This window comes from Pleurodeles waltl, chromosome 4_1, assembly GCF_031143425.1.
Source record: "Pleurodeles waltl isolate 20211129_DDA chromosome 4_1, aPleWal1.hap1.20221129, whole genome shotgun sequence".
Taxonomy (NCBI): Eukaryota; Metazoa; Chordata; class Amphibia; order Caudata; family Salamandridae; genus Pleurodeles; species Pleurodeles waltl.
In genome coordinates, this window is record NC_090442.1 from 454,933,422 (window position 1) to 454,956,248 (window position 22,827).

Here is a 22,827-nt window from a genome sequence, read left to right on the forward strand (position 1 = left end):
GTGAGTACATCTACAAGATATCAGATTTAAGTATCTAGGAGTTTGGATCAACTCAAGAGGACGTTTGGCCCAGCAAAAAGAATCAATCAGAAATAAAGATCAGACCCTGCAATGTGCATTCACAACCATCTCGAAATACCTTTGGGTTTCCAGCCTAGACTCAATCTTCCAGGTTATGAGGGCGAAGTTAATGCTACCAATTACTTATGGATGTAAAATATTGCTGGTAGAAGATGCAAGAGTCCTGAAAGGCCTGGTGGTTAAAAAATAAGTCACATTTCACCTTTCAAGAACAGCATGCTCTGCCCAGGTGCGTTTAGAATTCGGCCTACTAAACCAAGTCATAGCCAGACTGCACGGACTGCTCACTTTGTGTTACAAACTAAGAATTTCAAAGCTAGGAACCTTAGACAACCTCTAATGGCAAGACATTGCAAGTAGCCGCACTCACCACACCATCCGTTTCCTCGAAAAGGCTTTAGAGTAGACACGCTCCTAGCAACGGAACTGTGGAACAACGATGTTGCTCACACAGTGTTGAAAAAGTTTATTTCTATCAGCGCTCAAATGCTTGGCAGATCACGTGATAAACACGTGCTAGCACAGCAAAGCCATGCCTGGAGGGTGATACACGCTTATAATAGGAAAGGGCAACACATTATTTAAAGAATGTTAGATATAAGTCTATGCTGTATCTGCTAGGAGGTCTCCCAACCTTGGACTACTTGCTAAAGTGGCACATGCGGCCCGCAGACATTATTTGCAGACTATGCAATAAGTATAAAGAAACCCTTGTTTATACATGCGGTATGTCTGTGTCCCACGCCCCCCAGCTATTGCACAGACCTCGTAACATCCGGAAGGTGCGGACATGTAGACAGGCAATTAGAAAAGCATTGAACCTGAGAAATACAGCTTTAAATGTTGTACTGGCAAAATTCCTGTCTACATTCCAGGAAAAACCTTGGCTGCAACAGGGTTATAAAGGGACATAAATGTATAATATAGACGCATTTTATTCCCAAACCTAGATGACCTGGAGAGAAAGTAGTTTCTTCTAATGACACAAACTTTTAGCAGCGGTTTAAACTGTGAACTTTTATAGCCTATTGTGATTTTATGACTGTATAAGCTTCTGGACAATGTTTTTAGTTCCTAATTATTATTTTTGGTACTGTTTTACTTAATCATGCAAACAAAATGACTTTGAAGTTTGAATGCGAAAGGTGGGGTAAGGCCGGTGACTTGAACACATGGTTCAATGGGGGTGTTGATAGTGAGTTGGTTTTGGGCAGAACAGAAGACAGGTATGGAGTTAGTGTAATAAGGGGACTGAGTAAAAGAGCAGACTATCAACACATTACATAAGACATTTTAATTACTCCTTCTCATCTCCCATTGCTCAGTGGTCCAACCAAGTGTTTATCGCAAATTGACTACGGCAGCTCCTTGTATCTCGGCCTGCCCAGACATCTAATGCAACAAATTCAACTGATTCAAAGTTTAGCAGCTATGCTCTTTTTGGGCCGTCCTCTACACTGTTCCATATCTTCACATCTCAGGCTACTTCATTTGTCACCCACATGACAGTGTATTACTTTTAAGTCATTATCCATTTGGCACAGAGTCCATCGTGCTGGGGGTCCAGCTTTTATTAAATCTAGGATCAAATATTATACCCCAAATCTCACACTTTTCACAGCTAATGCTTTTCTGGCACTAGCCCCTTGAAGGTATCGATCCCAGTTGGGATGGAGATCTTTCTATTACTTGGCACCTAAACTGTGTAATACTCTTCCTCTGCATCTATAACAAGAAGCTGTTTCACAGGGCTTGCAAGCCTGTTTATTCAATTTCTTTCCATCAAAGTAGAATGGGCTGGTTGAGGCCTATGTATAAGAGATGTGTTGTGGGCAGCAAAGATGTGGATGGCCTCAGACATGACTCCTCTATGCAAAGGTTATCAAATAGCTTTGCCTGTGACACTGGATGTTCATAGGGACAAGTCAGCACTTACCTTCAGACTTAGAAGACATTTCAACAAAAATTGTCTGAGAAGATAAAGGTTCAGCAGAGCCAGGCTCAGGCAGTGTCTGAGGAGGAGGCATCATAGTCAGGGAGCCACTGGACAAACTTGCAGTTAAATTGTTTATGTTCAAACTAATTTCTCTCTTTTTTGGAAGTCAAAAATCTCCAGCGTGACAATGCTACAAACTTTAGCCAATCAGGGCTTCACAAGGTCTTATCGCCTTTCTGCGAAGGACTGATGAACAGGAGAAGAACACAGCATGAGCTGCAGTGAAGCCAGGCAGACTGGCGATGCATCCTGGGTGGATCCGCAAGCTGATATGTCCCAGTCTCCTATTGGTTCCCAGAGCACTTTTTAGGCAACAATTTTCAGTCACAAATTTTGAAATTTGTCTCTCTCTGCACCTTTAGCACAACTTTCAAGGATCCAGGACTGGAGAGGCACCACTTGAAGGGTCAGGACTCATTCAGGCTGGGTCTAGGTGCAGATTCAAGATAGTATGAGCCTTTTCTGTCCCTGAGGCTCTGACCACAAGACCATCCAACTAGCCTTTGTAGTTGCTCTTGCAATCTTTGGTTCAAGAGGTGGAACAGAACTCAAGCAGCAGGGCAGACCTCTGATGGTTCAAGCAGACTTTAGGCAGCAAAGCAGTCTTCGGAAGTACACAGCAGTCCACAGCAGCAGCCAGTCCTCAGAGAGTCCTTCCATAGGTCCAGAAAGCAACCTGAAGAGTGGGTTTGAGGATCCTATTATTATTATCTTGTGCCTTCTTTCAAGTAGGAGAATTTTTCGAGAGACTTTCCTTTAAAGGGCTTTGACTCTCCTGCCTCGCCTGCCGTGGCTCCAGCCTGACTATAGGCACAATTAAGTCATTTGTGTGAAGGCAGGTCACATATTATTGATTTGCAAGAGGGCCTGTGCACAATCTACCCCATCCTGCAAGTGATGGCCCATCCATACCCACTAATCCCTCTATTGTGTGATTGTCTGGGAGGAATAAACAAAGGCCAATCGGAAACTACACCCAGTCATGTGACCCCGGAACAAGCTGCAGGCACCAAATAGCTAGGCAGGAAAATGCAAACTTTCTAAAAGTGACAATTTTACCATTAGAGAGGATTTTAAATTACAATTTCATAGCCACCAAGCATGAATTTCTTACCTGCTCCTGATCTTAGCACTTTTTAAATATAATAAGGCAACTCACAGGTAGCCCTCACAGAAGTAGAAATATAGAACGTAAAGGTGCATGTCCATCTTGCCCTATGGGATGCCTAGGGCCTACCTTAGGGGTGACATTTATGAAATAAAAGGGGTGTTATTTTGCGAAGTCAAATTGGCAGTATAAGCCTAAATTCAGGCTGTAATGGCAGACTTGGCACATGTTTTAAGAGGCTACACAAGTGGGTGGCAGCCCTGCAGGCCCACTAGTAGCATTTAATTTATGGGGCCTGGGTATATGGTAAACCACTTTACTAAGACTAATAAGTAAATTAAACATGCCAATTAGGTGAAAGCCAATTTTACTATCTTTTAGTGAGTGAGCACAAGCACTCAAGCACTGGTCTCAGTAGTAAAATGCACAGAGACATAAGGCCAGCAAAAATACATTCAGAAAAATAGGAGGGTGAATTCAAAAAGTTTGGGGGAAGACCAACCTAAAGCTGACAGGTCGAACACACAGCTACATCGTTTCTCTAGGATATGAGTGGCCTAAATCATTCATTCTGGTAAACCTCATACAGAGTATGTCAAAAGTAAATTTGGGCCTCACTGATGAACTATTGTCAATCAGTGAAGACCATTTGATTAGATTCTGCTTCCAAACATCAAATAGTCTATTCCTGGCATATATATTTATATAAATAAATGACCTAGTGGCAGTTGCCACTGGGTAGGTATAGTTAGTGTTGGACTTGGCCCTTTTTTGCAGGGTCATCCACAATCTTTTTCCTCCTTCCTCCTAACTTTTCTGACCTGTTTTGGTTGGCTTTAGGACTCTGGACACTTTACCTCTGGTAACTAGTGCTAAAGTGCATATGTTCTCTGTGTAAATTGTATAGATGATTGGTTTATTCTTGATTGGCATATTTGATTTAGTATTAAGTCCCTAGTACAGTGCACTAGAGGTGCCCAGGGCCTATAAATCAAATGCTACTAGTGGGTCTGCAGCACTGGTTGTGTCACTCATGTAAGTAGCCCTGTAAACATGGCTCATACCTGCTACTGAAGTTTGTGTGTGCAGTTTTAAACTGCCAATTCGACCAGGCAAGTGTACCCACTTGCCAGGCCTAAACTTACCCTTTTTATACATGTAAGGCACCCGAAAGGTTTGCCCTAGGTAGCCCTAAGGCCGGGTGCAGAGTATGTGTAAGGTAGGACATATGCGAATGTTTTTATATGTCCTAACACTGAAATACTGCCAAATTCGGTTTTCACTGTGCAAGGCCTATCTCTATCATAGGGTAACATGGGGGCTACCTTTAAATATGATTAAAGGGCAGATTCCCTTTGGGAACAGATAGGCGTATAGAGTTTGGGGTCTCTGAACTCACTATTTAAAAATACATCTTTTAGTGGAGTTGGTTTTTAGACTGTGTGTTTGAAAATGCCTATTTTAGAAAATAGGCATTTTCTTGCTTACACCATTCTGTGACTCTGCCTGTTTGTGTATTCACTGTCTGGGTCAGTTTGACAGTTGGGCTGTTTGCACCTCCCCTCTAGACAGTGACACAAAGGGAGCTGGGGTGCAGCCTGCATATCCTGATGAGCCATCTGTGCTGGTAGGGAGGGGAGGAGTGGTCACTCACACCTGAAAGGGCTGTGCCTGCCCTCACACAATGCAGTCTCCAACCCCCTAGTGTGTATATGGGGCCTGGCCTGGGCAAGGGAGGATCTTACAAACAAGAGAGACATTCCTTTGAAGTTTGCCTACTTCAAAGGTAGAAAGGGGTATAAGTAGTGGACCCAAAACCCCAGACTTTAGATTTCTTCAAGATCACTTCTGGAATCAAGAGGAACCTCTGCCAAGGAGAAGAGCTGAGGAGAAGTGCTGCCCCTGCCTGTGACTGTGCTTTGTTGGGCTATCCTGCAGTTGCTGCTGCTGCCTGTGAAAGGGAACAAAGACGGGAATTTGTTGTGCATTTCTGCTTGAGAAGAATCTCCAAGGGCTTGAATTGAGCTTGCCTCCTGTTGTTGAAGTCTCAGGGCCATTAAAGACTTCTCCTTCCAGCACCTGGACTCTCTGCTGAGACTCCTGCCCTGCCAAGTGCCCTATTCAGTCCCAGGGCCCTTGAAAGGTGAAGTTGGCAGACAAGAACTGAAAATCCAAGCACAGAATGCTGTGCGGGGAACTTTATGACGCACCTTCCGCAATGCGGCTGATAAATAATGTCCACCGACTTTGCGGCTGAAATCGGCGCTCCTCCTGCATCGCAGCTGGGAGATCGACGTAACGCCACTGGAGAAATGACGTGCAACACCAGCTTACAGATGCTGGTAACAACACAAACCCCACGCATCGAGGTTTTCTAACACTGTGTGACGGGATTTTCCACGCATCCTCCCTGGGCATCCAAGTCAACCCAAATCTGCGTGGATTCGAGGTCTCCTGTCCAGAAGTCGACACATCGCTCTTATGAGGGAGAAAAATGATGCATCACCGACCCGACCAGAGAAGGAAACTATGCACGGCCTCACTTGCGAGTATGGAATCAATGCATCACTACCCTTTTCTGACGCACGCTCACCTGTGCAGCTTTATTTTTTATGCTCACCAGGTACCTCGTGTAGCAGCATTCTCACTGTTTTCTTAGGATTAATACTCTTATTCTTTTGAAAATTCATATCTTGACTTGTGTATGTTGGATGTTTGTTGTTTTGGTCTTGTTTTGTTTACATAAATATTAACTATTTTTCTAAACCTGTGTTGTGTCATTTTGTAGTGGTTTGTAGTGGTTCATGTATTGTGTGTGTTGATAGAAATACTTTACACATTGCTTCTGAAGTTAAGCCTGCCTGCTCGTGCCAAGCTACCAAGAGGGTGAGCGGGGGTTAAGTAAGTGTGATCCTCCTTTACCCTGACTAGAGTGAGGGTCCTTGCTTGGACAAGGGGTAACCAGACTGCCAACCAAAGACCCCATTTATAACAGTTAGGAACTAGTTTCTATATAAAAAGCTATTTTGCTTTGTCCATATCTTTGGCACCGGTTGACCAATCTTCACAAAAATATTTCAAAAACTTTTACGCTCACTTCAGCTGTTGGCTGGAAAGTTTTGGGGTGATCTGTCAGGCGAGGACCGAGAAAAAGGGGGGGATCCAAAAATAAGTTGTCCTCATTCATTTTTCCATGGAGATTTTGAACAGCAATAGCCCAAAAGCTACTGAACGGAATTACACCAAATTTGTCAGAAAGGTAGCTTGGTCCAGAAAAAGGCCTTTTTTGTTATTTGGTGTAAATCTGTTCAGTAGTTTTAGAGAAATTAATCAAAATCAAACTTTGTATACATAGGGATGCACAAGGATTTGTGACCCCTTCCTATATTGTGCTGAGATTTGATTGGCTGCCAACAATTCAACAAGGAAGTGTTGGCAGCCATCTTGGGACTCGGCTTCAGTTGAATCTCTGAAAATGATGTAAAAAACAAAAGTGGGGCACGAGTTAAAGTTACCTTTGGCACGAGTTATAGTTACTTGAGATAATTCTAACTATAACTGGTGAATTTCTATGGTTTGAAATGTTTAAAATGTGAGCCTAACTACGTCCCTGTAACCTTTGTTTTTTTCAGTAAATTTCAATGTTTTTTTTAATTCTGTTTCCTAACTATAGCACTTGTAACCTTTTGTTTTTTCAGTGAAAATATATCTATGTATATATACATATCTATGTGTATATATATATATATATATATACATATATATATATATATATATACACACATATATATGTAAAAATGTATATACTGTAATATATATATATATATATATATATATATATATATATATATATATATATATATATATATATATATATATATATATATATATGTATATACATCTTGGCTTGAGGTGATATAATCTAAGCAGTGGTTCCCAACCTTTTGACTTCTGTGGACTCCCAGCTTATCATTACTGAAACCCAGGGACCCCCACTAAATCATTATTGGAATCCAGGGACCGCCCCCCCCCCCCCTCCCCAACTGAGTCATTAATGAAAGCTGTGGACCTAATCTGTTAATAGTATTTAATTTTCTAAGCAGTCACAGAGCCCCTGGGGAGGCTTTGTGGCCCCCAGGGGTCCCCAGCCCACAGTTTGGGAACAACTGATCTATGCATAAAAGATGCATGTGCTATTCAAACCTCAGACTGATAGGAGTCCACCTTGCCATTCTTTTCCATCAAATACAGAAGGCAATCATTAACAAACTTCCCTTAGAAATTACTCTCCCAATGCAAGACAGAAAAGGGGCAGGTATTAGACATTCACAATGGATCTAGCACAGCCTTCTTAATTAAAGTTGTAACATAAGAATGTTTGAAAGAACCAGAAACATTCCTTGCTCAAGGGAAGTATTTACAAAACAAATCACAATGGCCGTCACATCATCTGCCTGTTTGAAGTGACCAAGGAGGAACAGTTGCCCCGACTTACACTGCCAGAATCATGTTGTTGCCCTACCATAAGGGCTTTCCGCATGGCACACCTAGCACCTTGGCTAACCGAAGAACCACTATCAGGCACAATGAGGCAGAGGATATGAAAGGTTGGCAGATGGGGCATCAGCTAATTTTTGACAGATGCCTTATTACCACCAACTCCTCTTCGAAATTATCTTTTTAAACATTTCTTTGGGATTATTAATCTCCCCATTGACTTTTAGGAAAACTGTTGTCTCCATTGATTTCTATGCAAATTACCTAAACTCAACATTTTATTGCTTTTGATCCGTAGTTTACAGAAAGCTTGGTTTGAACCTTTTACATCTTTATCTCTTGACTATATTGTGTGAAATAGTGACAATTAACACAGCTCCTGCATATCTGTGAGGTGTAGACTTTCTCTTTGGTTAAACTACCTAAGGTTGAGCCAGAGGGCACACTGAAGGAAAATATTTATAACCCCTTCAGGCCTTCTAACCAGGTTCATGGGAACTGAGTCTCAGCACGCATCAAGCATGTGGCTTTTCTTTTACCCTCTCATCTAGCATGGTAGATGTAGATGTTTTACAGCTATGATGTAAGAGAGTACAGTCATGGATCATACTTGATGAGGTCATTGCCATGTGCCCTTTCTTCATTAATGCGTAACAGACATCCTTTTCATCTACTCTATTCTGATCAGTGGTGCTGGTGGGCGTTCTCTTCCTCAGTTCACTTGTATTTCAAGCTGTGGTCTGGAATTAACCCTCCTGGTACCAAACCGTTTGCTGTCTCTAATAGCAGATGTACAAGTGTGTTCATTGTGGTGCCATAGCTGGCAAAGCATTTGTAGCCATTAGCTATCTCTTGGTGAAGTTTGCATCCAGCATTGTTGTAGGTAAAGTGATACCTCTTCAACAGTGTTGATTCAATTGGAACACGCAGTTAAAGTGTAAGAAAGTGGGTTATTAATTGGACTGGGTATGAGTTCACCAGAGGAATAAGGTCTCAAACTTGTCAGGGTAAAACACAGTTTCAATCATTTAAACCTAGGCTAAGCCCACTGGTATGGATGGCACACAGCAGACATGCTTAACTTCGAAAATGTATAAAGTACTTAGCAGCAACAAAATAATTGCTAAGTCAAACACAACATAATAGAAATTCAGCAAGCAGTTCACAAACACAGAGGTAAATTTAGTTAGTAAAATGACACTAGACAAAAAACAGTAAGGGAAATCAGAGAGGTACATTTTAAAGAATTAGGGCAAAAAAGTGCTAATAAAAAGTAAAGTTCCTGTTAGAAGTTACTGTTTTGTTTTAGGCCATCTGCAGTGGAGTGCTGGTTGAGCACACCAAGTGGCTCATCTTGGTCAAAGATTTTACCTTTTGATTTTGTCTCTGCAGTTTAAGTTGAAAACCTCCAACAGGGAAAGGCTGCAGATTCTATCCGATGAAGTCCACTCAAAGACGGATAACCTTTGGATAAGATCCCGCTAAAGCCATTGGTTTTGGCATAAAAAACTCTGAGTGGGAAGATTCAAACTGCAGAGTCACCAAAGTCCTTTTGTGGGTCAGATACTTAATGCACCTTTGCCTGGTCAAGATTTTCCTTTCAAACTTTTTTGTGAGTTCAAAATCCTCCAGTGGGGCAAGCCTAAAAGCTGTATCCAACTAATTCCTGTCCAAGTCAGACACCTTTATAGTGAGTTATCACTAAAGCTACGGAGGTCTTGAAGTACAAGACTTTTCAAAATTCCAACTCTTTAGACTTTCTGCAGGAGCTCCTCTTGGCCACTTCTAAGGATCCCAGGACTTCAGGAACTGCACTTAGGGACCAGGGATCACTCCAGCAGAGTTAATCAGCAGGCACAAGTCCAGACCCATTTGCTACTGGTTAGCTAGGTACTTCAGGAAAAAGGCCTCTTGCAGCTTGTTCTGTCCCGATAGCTACAATGGGGGACAACCAATGAAGCCATGGAGTTTAGTTCTCAGTCAAGTGGGAGTGGATTCAGCCCTTCAAGTCACCACATAGATCTAAAATAGCAATCCCAGTCTTCTTCTGTTCATTTACAGGTCAGAGAGAGCTTGTCTGAGCGGTGGGTGAGGTGCCACGTTTGTACGATTCACTAAACAGTGGGTGTAGGTGAGTCCGAGACACTCCCTAACCGAATACAAAGAAAATGTACTAAAGAGCAAACCTTCACATGTTTGCAGCAGATCCTGTTTCCTTACTGCAAACTATACAAACATTCACTATTCCAAGGCAAAACCAATACGGCAGAACCTTTCTGCCATGGAGGCTAGTGCTGTGCCAACCAGGGCTGTGTTTCTAGTAAATAAGCAGTCCTTCTCAACTACACCAAACTAGTTCTGGAACCAGCTCACCCTCCCACTAGGCTAGTGCCAAGGTGCAGATGGTCTAGTGACCAAAGGTTTCCCTACCCAGGACTCCCTTTACATTAAACTATGAATGGGAAGGGCTCATTCGTGTCCCTTTCAACTTAGTGATTTACTTGGTGCCTCCCCAGCCGCTCTTCTTGAGCTGATAGGAGACATATACCTCACACCCAGATATTTTGGCCCAAAGGCCTAATTAATTGTTTCTGGTCTGAGAGAGTTTTCACACCTCATTAAGGGGAAGCACAGACAGGACAGCCTTATGCTGATTACCTTCTGGAGTATGGAATATGTATAAAAAGTCTGACCCCTCCACTAAATTGGATTTTTTAATAAACATAAAAAGTAGTGGCTGAATTATACCAATGGCTTGTCCCAAATCAAAGATAGGAAAGCTAAGATTTTATTTGGATCTTTTGTTTATTAGAGGATATTTATTTCCATTTTACAGTGAAATAGCTTGTGAGGGCTAAACACTGTAGGTACATAAGTTCATTCTTGCATATATCACTTTTAAATAATGGGCAGCCTACCTTGTGGGCTAAAAGTCCTACTTAGCTTTGACGTATTTAATGTTTAAAAGTAGGGTTCATTCCTTTTAAAATTATTATTTTGACAGGCTCATTTGCAGGTTTAAAATCTGCAGTAGTCAGGCTGTACAGGTAGGCCTGAAGCCATGTTTTCTTTCTGACCCTAGTAGAACGCACAATATATGCTGTAGTCCATAAGGTGACAAATCACTTTTTTTGCCAGTGGTGTAATTCATGCAGCATATACTATGGCTTTACTAAGAAGTTAAATAAGCAAATTAGGAGTTAGTCAGTTTATCATGTTTTTGGGGTCAGAGCACATACACTAAGGACTGGACAGTATTGCCCTAGTAGGGAGAGTTAGAAACCTAGCAGGATCAGTTCATAAAATTGGGGTTGCACTTACTCACACTGTCTCCTACCCCCTCATGAAAGGTGAGGAGCAACTCAGCATGGCCCTTGGCAGGTCTCATCTGAGTGGAAGGGATCTGTATCAGCATGTTCAGTTCCAGACTCTACACCTACTGTCAAGTTGTTAGAAATGGGGTCTTAGGTTGACAGTCAGGTTTCCCCCTGTCCAAGCAAGGACCCTCACTCTAGTCAGGGTAAAGGAAAATCACCCTCAGTTAACCCCTTGCTCATCCCCTAGGTAGCTTGGCACGAGCAGGCAGGCTTAACTTCAGAAGCAATGTGTAAAATATTTGTACCAACACACACAGTACCTCAGTGAAAACACTACAAAATGACACAACACAGGTTTAGAAAAATAGGTAATATTTATCTAAACAAAACAAGACCAAAACAACAACAATCCAACATACACAAGTCAAGTTATGGATTTTAAAGAGAATAAGAGTCTTAATCCTTAGAATACAGTGAGAACACTTATTTCACAAAAATACTTGGGTGGAGTGAAAATAAAGCCGCACGGGTGAGTGTGCATTGAAATGTGCCGATTTCTCACCTGCAAGCAAGAACGTGCGTTGTTCCTCCTCCGGTCAGCTCTGCATGCGTCATTTCTTCTCTCCCACAAGAGAGTGAAGCATCGATCCAGACGGGCACCTTGGGTCCGGGCAGGCTTTGTGTTGATTTTCCGCGTCCACCAATGTTGTGTTGAAATCCGGTTGCACTGTGTCAAAAAAACAGCTGCGTGTGGGCTTGCGTCATTAACAGCAGCTGCTGTGGGTGTTGCACGTTGTTTCTCCAGCCGCGTTGCAATGATCTCGCAGCCGCAATGCAGGTGGAGTGTTGATTTTAGCCATGAGGCCAGCAGCACGTCCTTTATCAGCCACGAGGCAGGTGGTGCGTCAAAAGTTTCCCCTCACAGCTGTCTATGCATGGATTTCTGTCTTTTTCCCCCAGCTGCACCTTTCAAGGGCCCAGAGACAGTTTAGGGCACCACTTGACAGGCAGGCCTCTCAGCAGGAAGCCCAAGTGCTGGCAGAGAGAAGTCTTTGTTGTCCTTGAGATTTCAACAACAGGAGGCAAGCTCAGTTCAGGCCCTCGGAGATTCTTCACCAGTGGGAAGTTACACAAAAGTCAGTCTTTGTCCTCTCTCAGGTACAGCTACTGAAGGCCAACCTAGCAAAGCACAGTCACAGGCAAAGGAGCAGTACTCCTCCTCCTGCTTCCAGCTCTTCTCCTTGGCAGAGGTTCCTCTTGGTTCCAGAACTAATCTGATTTTCAGGGGTGTTGGGTGCTCCTCTTGTACCCCTTTCTGCCTTTGAATTAGGCCTACTTCAAAGAGAAGTCTGTTGTTTTTAAGATCCTGCCTTGCCCAGGCCAGAGCCCAGACACACACCAGGGGGTCGGAGACTGCATTGTGTGAGGGCAGGCACAGCCCTTTCAGGTGTAAGTGACCACTCCTCCCCTCAGCCCAGATGGCCCATCAGGATATGCAGGCTACATATGTGTCACTGTCTAGAGGAGAGGTGCTAACAGCCCAACTGTCAAACTGACCCAGACAGGGAATCCACAAACATGCAGAGTCACAGAATGGTTTAATCAAGAAAACCAACTTCACTAAAAGATGTATTTTCAAACTGTGAGTTCAGAGACCCCAAACTCTACACGCATATCTGCTCCCAAAGGGAATCTGAGCATTAATAATATTTAAAGGCAGCCCCCATGTTAACATATGAGAGATATAGGCCTTGATACAGAGAAAAACAAATTTGGCAGTATTTTACTGTCAGGACATGTAAAACAGAAACATAGATGTCCCACCTTTAACATGCACTGCACCCTGCCCATGGGGCTACCTAGGGCCTACCTTAAAGGGTGCATCACATGTCTAAAAAGGGAAGGTTTAGGCCTGGTAAGTGGGAACACTTGCCAATTCAAATTGGCAGTTTAAAACTGCACACACAGACACGTCAGTGGCAGGTCTGAGCCATGTTTACAGGGCTACTAATGTGGGGGGCACAACCAGGGCTGCAGGCCCATTAGTAGCATTTGATTTACAGGCCCTGGGTCCCTCTAGTGCACTTTTCTAGGGACTTACTAGTAAATCAAATAGGCCAATCAAGGATAAGCCAATGTACACATATAATTTATACAGGGAACACTTACACTTTAGCACTGGTCAGCAGGGTAAAGTGTCCAGAGCAAACAAAAACAGCAAAAACAGAGTCCAGCACACAGAAACAACCTGGGAAGTAGAGGCAAAAGTACTGGACCTTTCCCTACTGCCTTTGATAGGCCTGACACTAAACATACACAGCCTCGCAACAAACTTTACCCACAGAGAACAATGCTAAACTGTGGGTCGTACTTAGGAGAGGATTAGCCCTATCCTAGACACTGATGCATCCCAGCAAGTGAACAGTCCCACCGTGAGTAGTTGTTCCCAACTTAAGACCAATTCTGCCCAAAAAGCAAGTAATCAACAGACGCCACTGAAATCTGTTAGCATGATCCACGGTGGATGCTTCAATCCAGTGCCTTGAGTAAACCTCACTTCAAACTTGTGGGCTAGCAAAGAGTCATCCATTTGTTCCAGATGCCTCTCATGCCTCCTAAACTTCTCCAAGAGGGGAGGTACACCTTAGGGCTCTAGAGACCATCCTTCTGCTCTCACGTTTATCACCTAAGGGTTGAAACTCTTCATGTTCGATTTGTTGCTGGGACAGAAAGATCCTCTCAATGGTAATGGAGGCATTACCCTTACCTGAGTGCCCCACTCTAATGTTGTCTGCATCCCCACTGCTAATTTTTGTTGTCATAGGGGAAACACGGATCATATGTGACCGCCATTACACAGGTCTGACTCACAGATTGCAGTTTTGTTTCACCAGTAGGGACATCCAAAGTGCTACCCTCATAGAGATGTAAGGCTTCTGCCTTCACCAGGAGCTAAGAAGCACAAATACACTGGTGGCAGAATACCATGTATTGATCAGTGGGAGTGAACAGGTCCATTTTACCATGTGCCACTCAAGTGAGACCTACAGGCTCACTCACCTTTTTAAAGTACAGCTGTTGTGTGCTTACTTCACCTTTCACTTACATCACTTAGATGTAAAGTGCTGAAAAGTGCTGAAAAGTGCAGGACAGGTCATTCTGTGCTGGATGTATATGTGTCCAGAAAGGGTACGGTACAAGGATAGAGCAGTGCTGTGCAGTACCTGCATGGTAAGTGATGCACCTAGTGTATGCATACATGCAAGGAATACATTACATAAGAAATGTAGTGTTGTGCAGTGTGTTAGCAGTGGACGCATGTGCTGGGTGTCTGTGTGCTTGGGAAAAGTACAAGATATGAAAGGTTAAGTGTTGTGCAGTGAACACATGATGAATGTGTGTACTGGCAGTGTATGTGTTTGCAAGGAGCACACCATGGCACAACACAGAAGGACTACAGTACTAAACAGTGCATTTAGTAAGAGGGAATGTATGTACTGAATGTAGGTGTGTCTGTGAGGGCATGATGCATGAGGATAATAGTATTGAAAAGAGTGGGTGCTGCGTCCATACACTGAGTGCTAGTGTGCCTCCAATGGTGCATTACATGGAGACCCATGGGTTCTGCTTTGAGAAGCACAGGACTGCTTGGCAAAGACATGAGGAATAGAGGAATCCCCCCAGATAGATTTGTGTATTGTTCCTTTCCTGTGAGTTGGATGGGACATACAAAGGAAGGGAGACAACCTCTAATCACTTCAAACGGGTGAGTTTTGAGTCAGTGATGGATTGGAAGGAATCATAAGGAGCATGAAGATCAACCCCCCCTCTAGAGGGAAAAGCTAAACTTACTGCACCAACAGAAGCCTGGAGGACCTCCAATCACTGTTGATGTGCAGCTCGACAGACAACCGGCACCTGCAGGTGCTGCAGTGTGTCCAACATGGAGACTGACTCGACAGAGCAGGACTGGAGCATTGCAAGTGTCCATGGTCAGGGCACCCACTGAGATGGTGAACTCTTCCTTGCTGCTTGAGTAGGTAAGTCTTGATAGAACATGTTGGGCCCTAGGGGACTTGCTGCAGCACCATAGACATTTTTCACTATTTCCTAATACTCAGAGTGGGCTCTTGAGTAAGGCCTATGAGAGAGCATTCCCTGGATGCACCCACCAGTGAATGGGGAATAACTCCCACCACATTACAAGGAAGGGGGAGGGATGGGGACTTGCTAGTTAAACACTGGAGCCCCGACCTCAAGGGGATTGTGTTATTGCTTACAAATGTTATAATACGTCTTTGAATGTATAGAGTTAAAAATAAAACAAGTATTTGACTAGACCTTGATTTATTGATATTACTGAGTGCACTTTGAGTTATGAGTTGTGTTCACTAACCTGTATCTACACTTCTCTCTACCTCCCCTGAGGGAGCCTTTGACTGCTCGTTCACAGCTACCACTGAGAGTCAAGTGCAGAAGGGGTACTTGGCCCAGTTACTCAAAAGCCATAGTAGGTCGGGCCACAGGATATCAGGATTAAGAGGCTTCAACTATCACGGTTGGGCTCAGCAGCCCCTGCGTGCCCCTTTAACATTTGAAAGGGGTTCTGACACTTGTTAAGCGACATTCTCAAAAATATATCATTATGCCACTTTGCGAAATTCAGTGCCAATTGTGTTAAAAAATTACTGAGACTACACAATTTATGGTAAAAATTGACTGTGAATGCACAGGAACAACAAAATAGCAGCTGTTGTTCATGGCGCTTTTGCTTAAATGCATTCTTGTGCCAAACATTTATGTGAGAATGCATTTCTCACTACAATATAGTGCAAAATAACAGATTTGTATTTTGCCTATTTATATGTAATTTCATATAATTTGACTGTCATTTTGTGAAATTGTCAATGTAATCCACCATGACAATGCTAGACAGCTTCTCTGTAGGCACATGAGGGATTTGTAAGACCTCACCTCTGCTTACACCAACTTCACCAGACTGCACAAGTCCCAATCTGGACTTCTTTTCCACCAAGGCCAGCTTCTTATCCTTCAGACTATAGCATCCATCTTGGCACGGAGCTCGCTTTTTGGCTGCTTTTTGTTGCATTGTATTTAGTGTTATGCTAGCTCAGATGGGCTTGGACTATTGAAGCTCAAATCACTCCCAGCCCTGGAAGGTACATTAGAGGATTTTCCATCAGACGGCCTGCCCCCCTGCCTCCTCCTAAATTTGGGCTTCCTCGTTTTCCTCTCAGGTATTCTGTAGCTGTTAGACCTCTGCCTGCACATGGTCCGTTTCATTTAATGAAGCTTCTGAACCTACCCCTGCTTCCCTTCCTGAGCTGACAAGATTCACGTACCTCACACCCAGGTCTTTCCGTCAAAAGGCCTAAGCCACTGTTTTCACTGTTTTAAGAGCAAGTACTGAGAAGGGCCAGCTGCTGGTAGGTTAATACAAATTAGCCTACTGGAAGATCAGGCAAAGAAAGTCTGCATTTTTAAAAGTCACTTTTCATAAATATTAATTACAAATATGATTCATCACTTAATTGGATTTTTAATGAACAGTAAAAACAGTGGGCAAATTATTGTGGTAGTTTGTTTAAACCAAGAGAAGATTATAATTTACTTTTGAATTTTAGTTTTTTCTCACAGAACAGCTACTACCCTTTTACAGTGAAACTGCTTTTGAGGGCTAGTCACTGTAGGTACATGACAACACTTACTTCTTTCAAGTAATACTTTAAATATCAGGCACCCTATCTTGTGGGTTACAAGGTCTACATGGGTTAACTTATTTGATGTCTAAACATAGGGTTCTTTTTGGTCATAAAGGGTTAGTTCAACTGGTTCTCCTGCCGGTTTCAAAGGTTTTAAATAAAGGTTGACTGAAGCCATGGAAGGAAGCCATGTTTTCTGTGTCAGACTAGTGAATGGCACAGCGTACTGTAGTCCAAAGGTGGCAGTCAACTTCCCAAGCCATTGGTGTATTTGCTGCACCATAAACGATGGCCTTACTGGAGAGTTAAAATGGCAACTAGAGATTAGCCAATTTTACCATGATTAGGGGTCAAAGCACATATACTGGGGACTGGGCAGCAGAGCTTTATTGTACAGTCAAAAAACAGTAGAACTAGTACACACAAATGGGAGAAACCATGCAAAGAAAAAGCATTTTCGCACACTCAGTCTCCATCTGCCTCTTGCCACTGAAGGACTACAGAAATACTTGCGACATAAAACCAGTCTCTCAATTATTACCCTTTTTTTGTGTTATTATTGATTGCAAAAATAGTAACGGTATGATTAGGGATTTCATGCCTAAACTTTGGAAACTTAAGGAAGGAATAAGTAAAAACTGAAATAGGGGGAAAGTGGTAGACCACTAAGCAAAAGCATGCTTGGGGGGGGTGCTGTAGCGAAATGTACAGAATGGCACAGAAAGTATATATGGTGATTAGAGGGATAACAGGGTTATACTGATCAATGACATCTATATTTTCGAACTGTGTTATATAGCAGTGAGGATGGCAAATACGGAGGAGAAATTCAACTGGTTAAGGAAGTCTCACGCTATGTTAATAGGCAATATCTTCAGATGCAAGGGGACAAATTAAAGATGATCATGTGGGCCTCTACTAAAATGGTAAAATATCTTCATGCTATAACTCTTAAAGAGTGATGTACTGCCAAATAAATGTATCACCTGACGTGTACTGTGCAGAGATATTTAATTATCTTAGAGAGTTGGGAAAGTGAGCAAAGTTCAGTGTGGGTATGCTTACAGAAAATGGGGCCATAAACCTAGATTTGTCACCTGCAGGCCACAGGTGACATAAGGAAGTTCATCATAGAAAGGTTGGAAATGCATTATCTGACATTTAGCAAAGGAAATAAGAGAACAATCAATAGAAGAGTTGAAAAACTACCTATGAAAAAAGAAGATCGGTAAACCACAGGGATATGACATGTCAAATATGTTATTTACTGTGTTATTGCTTTATGTGAGGATTCTAAAAAATATTCCTTCGCTGAGAACATTCTAATGTCATCATATGTATCTTTGTGTTATTTTGGGACATATCAATAGATTTTACATTTCTTAGTCACTTTGAGGCTATTGAATGGGAAAGAGTTGAAGCCATAGTTCTGGACTAATGAAATAAAAAAATGTGTTCTTCAAAATAGTCAATGTTTTTAGTCTAGGTGGGATTTTACCACATTCATATCCAAAGACTCGCACTAGTGGCCTGTTATGCTAGTTAATGTAATATTTCATAATCCTTTTGAAGATAGCTATGCATTACAGAGGATATGTATGAGTGAACCAGAATGTTACGGTCTAACATATTCAATGTAACTCTGCTTTCTCCCACTGGACACAGTAAATCTGCTTTTGGCATAATGTTCGTTTGCACAATTAACGCTTTGGTATTGTTACTTATAAATACATCCGTTTGATGACAGGTTTAAAGCATACAGAAGAATGCTATGCAATATTGCATAGATAATAACACAATCAGGTCTTTAGTTTAGTTTGCTGTTTCATTTGGAGAAATGAGGCCTCCTTACTGGAGAAAACACTAAAGGCAAAGAGATCCCTGTAAGGAAGGTGGTAATCTCTAAATATGGTGGACAGTTTTGGTGGTGCTCCACCATGAGATCAGTGGACAGTGCCTTCACCTATATAGCCATCCATTTGCCAAACAATAAATGATCTCTGAGTAAAGTAGCCGTGTGGGGAAAGCAAGAACACCATACCGGTGAGGGCTGTTCAAGTCTAAATTAGCATTTTTCAGGGTTCCTCTGAAACCTTCAGTTTTAACACCAAACGTTCTAAGCAATACCAACTGAAAATTGTAGTTCATTAAGTCTTCTCGTTGAAGGGAATATTTTACTGTCTTTACCTGCTCTCTTTTTGCAATGAGCCCCTGTTGAAACCCTTCAGAAGTTGGGGCTGATAACTGTTACAAGGTATGGCTCAACAAGTCTAGATACATAGTTTCAGCAGTCTAGCTGAAATCTCAGTCTTCACTGCAGAAAAGTTGAGAGCAGCACAAACCAAAAAACCTTTCCCACTAAGGTCACATCTTGGTCACATCTTGGTCAGATGGATTCAGAAACTTGCACCAGTCAAAACTAAAAAAGTCGCACTTACTTCAAATGCTGACTATTTACTTCCTGGTCATTCCTCACGCTCCCAAACTGCTTGGCCAATGATAACAGCTGGGGGCAGTCTCAACCACATTTCTTCTAAGATTTTTTTCCTGTTCTATGTTCCTCTAGGGCCAGGAGAGGACAGATGGTATGACCTTTAAAAATAATTTCAACATTTGAATAGAAAGGAAAGGAGGAGCCAACCCTTTGTCCTTTCCTCAAGCAGCCACAGAAAGCGGTTTCTTCCTCGTCTCTCCTTTTGCAAGTCCAGTTGTATTCTCTAGTATCTGAGGTGGCAGTCTTTCGCGGAGAATTAACCGTCTAACGATTGTTGCTAAGACCTAAGTCTACCCTAAGAAAGTCCCCATACTCAGGCCATCTCTCTTTTGCAGTGAGGCCTCTAACGTTACTACAAAACGATTCCAAAAAGCACTATTCTGTGCTGTTTCAAAAGTGGCTTGACACCAGGGTCGATGTTCATAGCACCGTCAGCTCTGTGCAGGGCTACAGGTGCATTATCAAGGAAAAATAAATTGCTTAATTTCATTACTTCAGCGTACAGTGACCTGAAACCAGTTCTATTTTATAGTTCTGCTAACGCGTCCCTCTATGATAATTTATTACACATTAGGACTCGTTTTAGGCCAATGAATCTTTTGACCCAGTTGAGAGACACCTTAGGACGAGATAGCTAATCAATATGTCAATCAATACATCAATAATGTCATCAATATTTATCACAACAATGCATTTCACTTTAGTCAAAGACATTAATCAACTCAAAACACCATCATGAATAACCACACCAGTTTAGTAGGAATTTATGAGTTTTATTCCCTATTAGTTACAATTCTAGAAGCAGATGTGTCAATCTCAAAACCAAGAAACAAAATAGCATGGTTACAACTCTGATTAGATTTCATTAAGGCAAGAATCACAAACATTAGAACATAACACGGCGTGAACATAGATCAATTTTAGCAGTGTCATTAATGCGTCAGTTCAACAAAGCATAGATTCAGTCGTCTGTCTATTTGCGTCAGTTTAGTGAACCCGTGTCCTAACCACTGATTAGCATTGGCATGTTGGACTTCATGCAAAACAATTTAGAACACCAATTTGGAAAACATCTATCTATGGTTGCTGTCAAAAGTAAGCAGTTGGTACCTAGAAAGGAAAAGCAAACAGACAAATCACAATTTCATTGTCATAGTTACCCTCCAAGGTTTGGGTCAGCACTCAGGTTCAGTCTTCGTCTTCAGGGTGATTCGCCATCAGTCAAAACCCAGCTCTGGGGCAAAAAGGGGCACTTCCCTCATAAGGAGATAAAGTGTAAATGGGCAATCTAAGAAAGGATGGTTTAATTAAAACCATATAGGTCACCAAACAGAGTGACAGAGTTTCTGGATAAAATCAATAGCATTCCCTAACCTACCTAATTCTCTTCCTGGTGACAGGGGTTTTTATCCCTTTTTCATGGTACATTCCCCTAAAACTTGATTGGATAATTGTTGCACCCCACTATCTTTAGCCAATTAGAAAACAGGTTATGTCATTAATCTTTCACCCCACATTAATTTTCAGACTTTTTATTGGTCCATATGATTGATGTCTTCAAAGGTGGCACGTCCGGTATGATTTCATCCTCCTGTAATTCTTTGCACATCTTCGGTCAGTAGCTCCATTGTCTGTACCGGTTTGAGCGACCTTGTACATTATACTAATCTACACTGTTGCATTTTGGCTAAACATTTTCTACAAGCAATATGAATTTCATGAGAACGGATCTACTATACTTACATTCAGCTTCTAGTTTGAAGAAAAAAAGAGTTCATATCCTTTTGCGAGTCAGCACACTGCACGTAAGAAAAATACATTTAATATGAGAGCCACACAGCTAGGCTTCGGCTCATGCTAACTTAAGACCTACAAGATTTATTTAGCAAACTTTAATAACATAATCATTAATAATTAGTATAAACCATTTATATGCAAGTATTCATAACATTAGTCATTTTCATTAATCCCCGTATACATTGGTGGCCACTCCTCGTAGTCACATTTCAAGTGCACGTTTTAGTAAAACATCACTATTACAATTTCTATCCGGCATTATCACACATTAGTTCATAAACATTTCATGTTAATATAGATTATATAAGCTACACTCTCTCAGTTCAATGCATGTTGTAATTTCAAATCAAACATTGGGGTAGCTTTAAAATCTTGTAATATATTCCTAACCACACAGTTGAGCTTGAATTAATGGCTGCCTTATGTGGCACACAGCATAATGCTACAAACACAAAAGTATTGTTACCCCTAGAATACAATGGTGCTTAAAATATGTGTAATACGCTGTCTCTTGGATTACAGAAAGTGTACAATTTACATCTAAAGTACGCCTCACATTCTGTAGATACCTGTTCATTGTTATTATTACTTATTAAACATAAAATTCAACAAAGCACTGGTTCAAAGTGTGTAACATTATTGTTTGTCTTTTCTAGCATCTACTATTGCACACTGTGTACCAGCCGTCTGCAATGGAGGAGAAGTTCTGGACTCAACCACATCCTCCCTGTGATTGTAATCAGCGTTTCAGTTTCAATTTTTTAGACTGTTACAAAATATGCACATGTGGTGCAGTTCTGAAAACAATAGTCACTTTATTTAGGTACTGTTGTAATAAAGTTTTTTTAAGGACTGTATATACCTCTGTAACAAGACTCTGTAGAAAAGGTTCCATCGCCTTTGTTGTCAAGATGTCCTGTTTATCATGTACATGATAACTATGGTTTACATAGCTCTGGCTTGGAATCGAAGGTGTGGTCCATTGCTGATGGCTTTGCCATGTAAGTAACCTAACTTTTGCACACTGGATCTTTTTAAGTAAAACGGAATGAGTTTCTTTTTTGTATGATTACAGTTGCATCATTTGTAACTGATTGGTTTTTGAGCACAATGGAGCATTCGTGTAAAGATGTCAAAAATAAAATCTTACCTATGGTATTACCACATAGCTTTTTTAATTTTATTAGCAAGTGCACGCGGTTATAAGGTCAGCTAGAAATGAATAAAATTCTGCAACTCTAGCACAGCACCATCTTTGATCAAAGATTTTAGTCATTAGTTTACAATGCATAACGAGAAGTGTAAAAAAAGCACTGGGCACACATTTTTTGGAATCTCTTATGGGATACACAAATGTTAAAATAGAATGAGAAAATCGTGTATATCATGTAATCATTTAAAAATCCATCTATCATGAATTAACTAAACAATGTATTCAAAATGAATACCATGACCCACATTATTTAAGAGGCACATGAGATTGGAGGTGTCCAATTGAACTTTTTATGCACTATAGCCCTGTGCAGTCTTACACAATAAAAAAATAATTATTTTCTGATTTATTAAGTTTCTGGTCACCTTTGAAGCTAAATAATGTGATATATTGGGCAAGGCATACCCTACCATATATTTTAAGGATATTGCATGTCACAGAGGTGTTCCTTGGCCATAAAGATGCAAGATCTGGATTTCTTTACAATGTCACAGAACTCCAAGGTGACTTCAAATATTCTTTTTACCGATAGGGGTATTTTATTCCTTATAACATACAGTCACACATGCACATACATAATTTCCACATTACCCCCCTTTTG

The 22,827-nt window shown here is 41.6% G+C and overlaps 1 protein-coding gene across 2 annotated transcripts in view; it reads left to right on the plus strand.

The window, feature by feature from the left end:
- GRM3 (glutamate metabotropic receptor 3) overlaps positions 1-22,569 on the plus strand; it is a 1,234,490-nt gene extending 1,211,921 nt beyond the window's left edge. The window contains exon 7 of one of the 2 annotated variants that reach the window (XM_069228714.1): positions 21,670-22,569. In XM_069228714.1, coding sequence (XP_069084815.1) covers positions 21,670-21,746 — 77 coding nt within the window. In that variant the 3' untranslated portion in view covers positions 21,747-22,569. The remainder of the gene's footprint in view (positions 1-21,669) is intronic. The other variant, XM_069228715.1, reaches the window with a different exon arrangement.
- Positions 22,570-22,827: the final 258 nt, after the last annotated feature.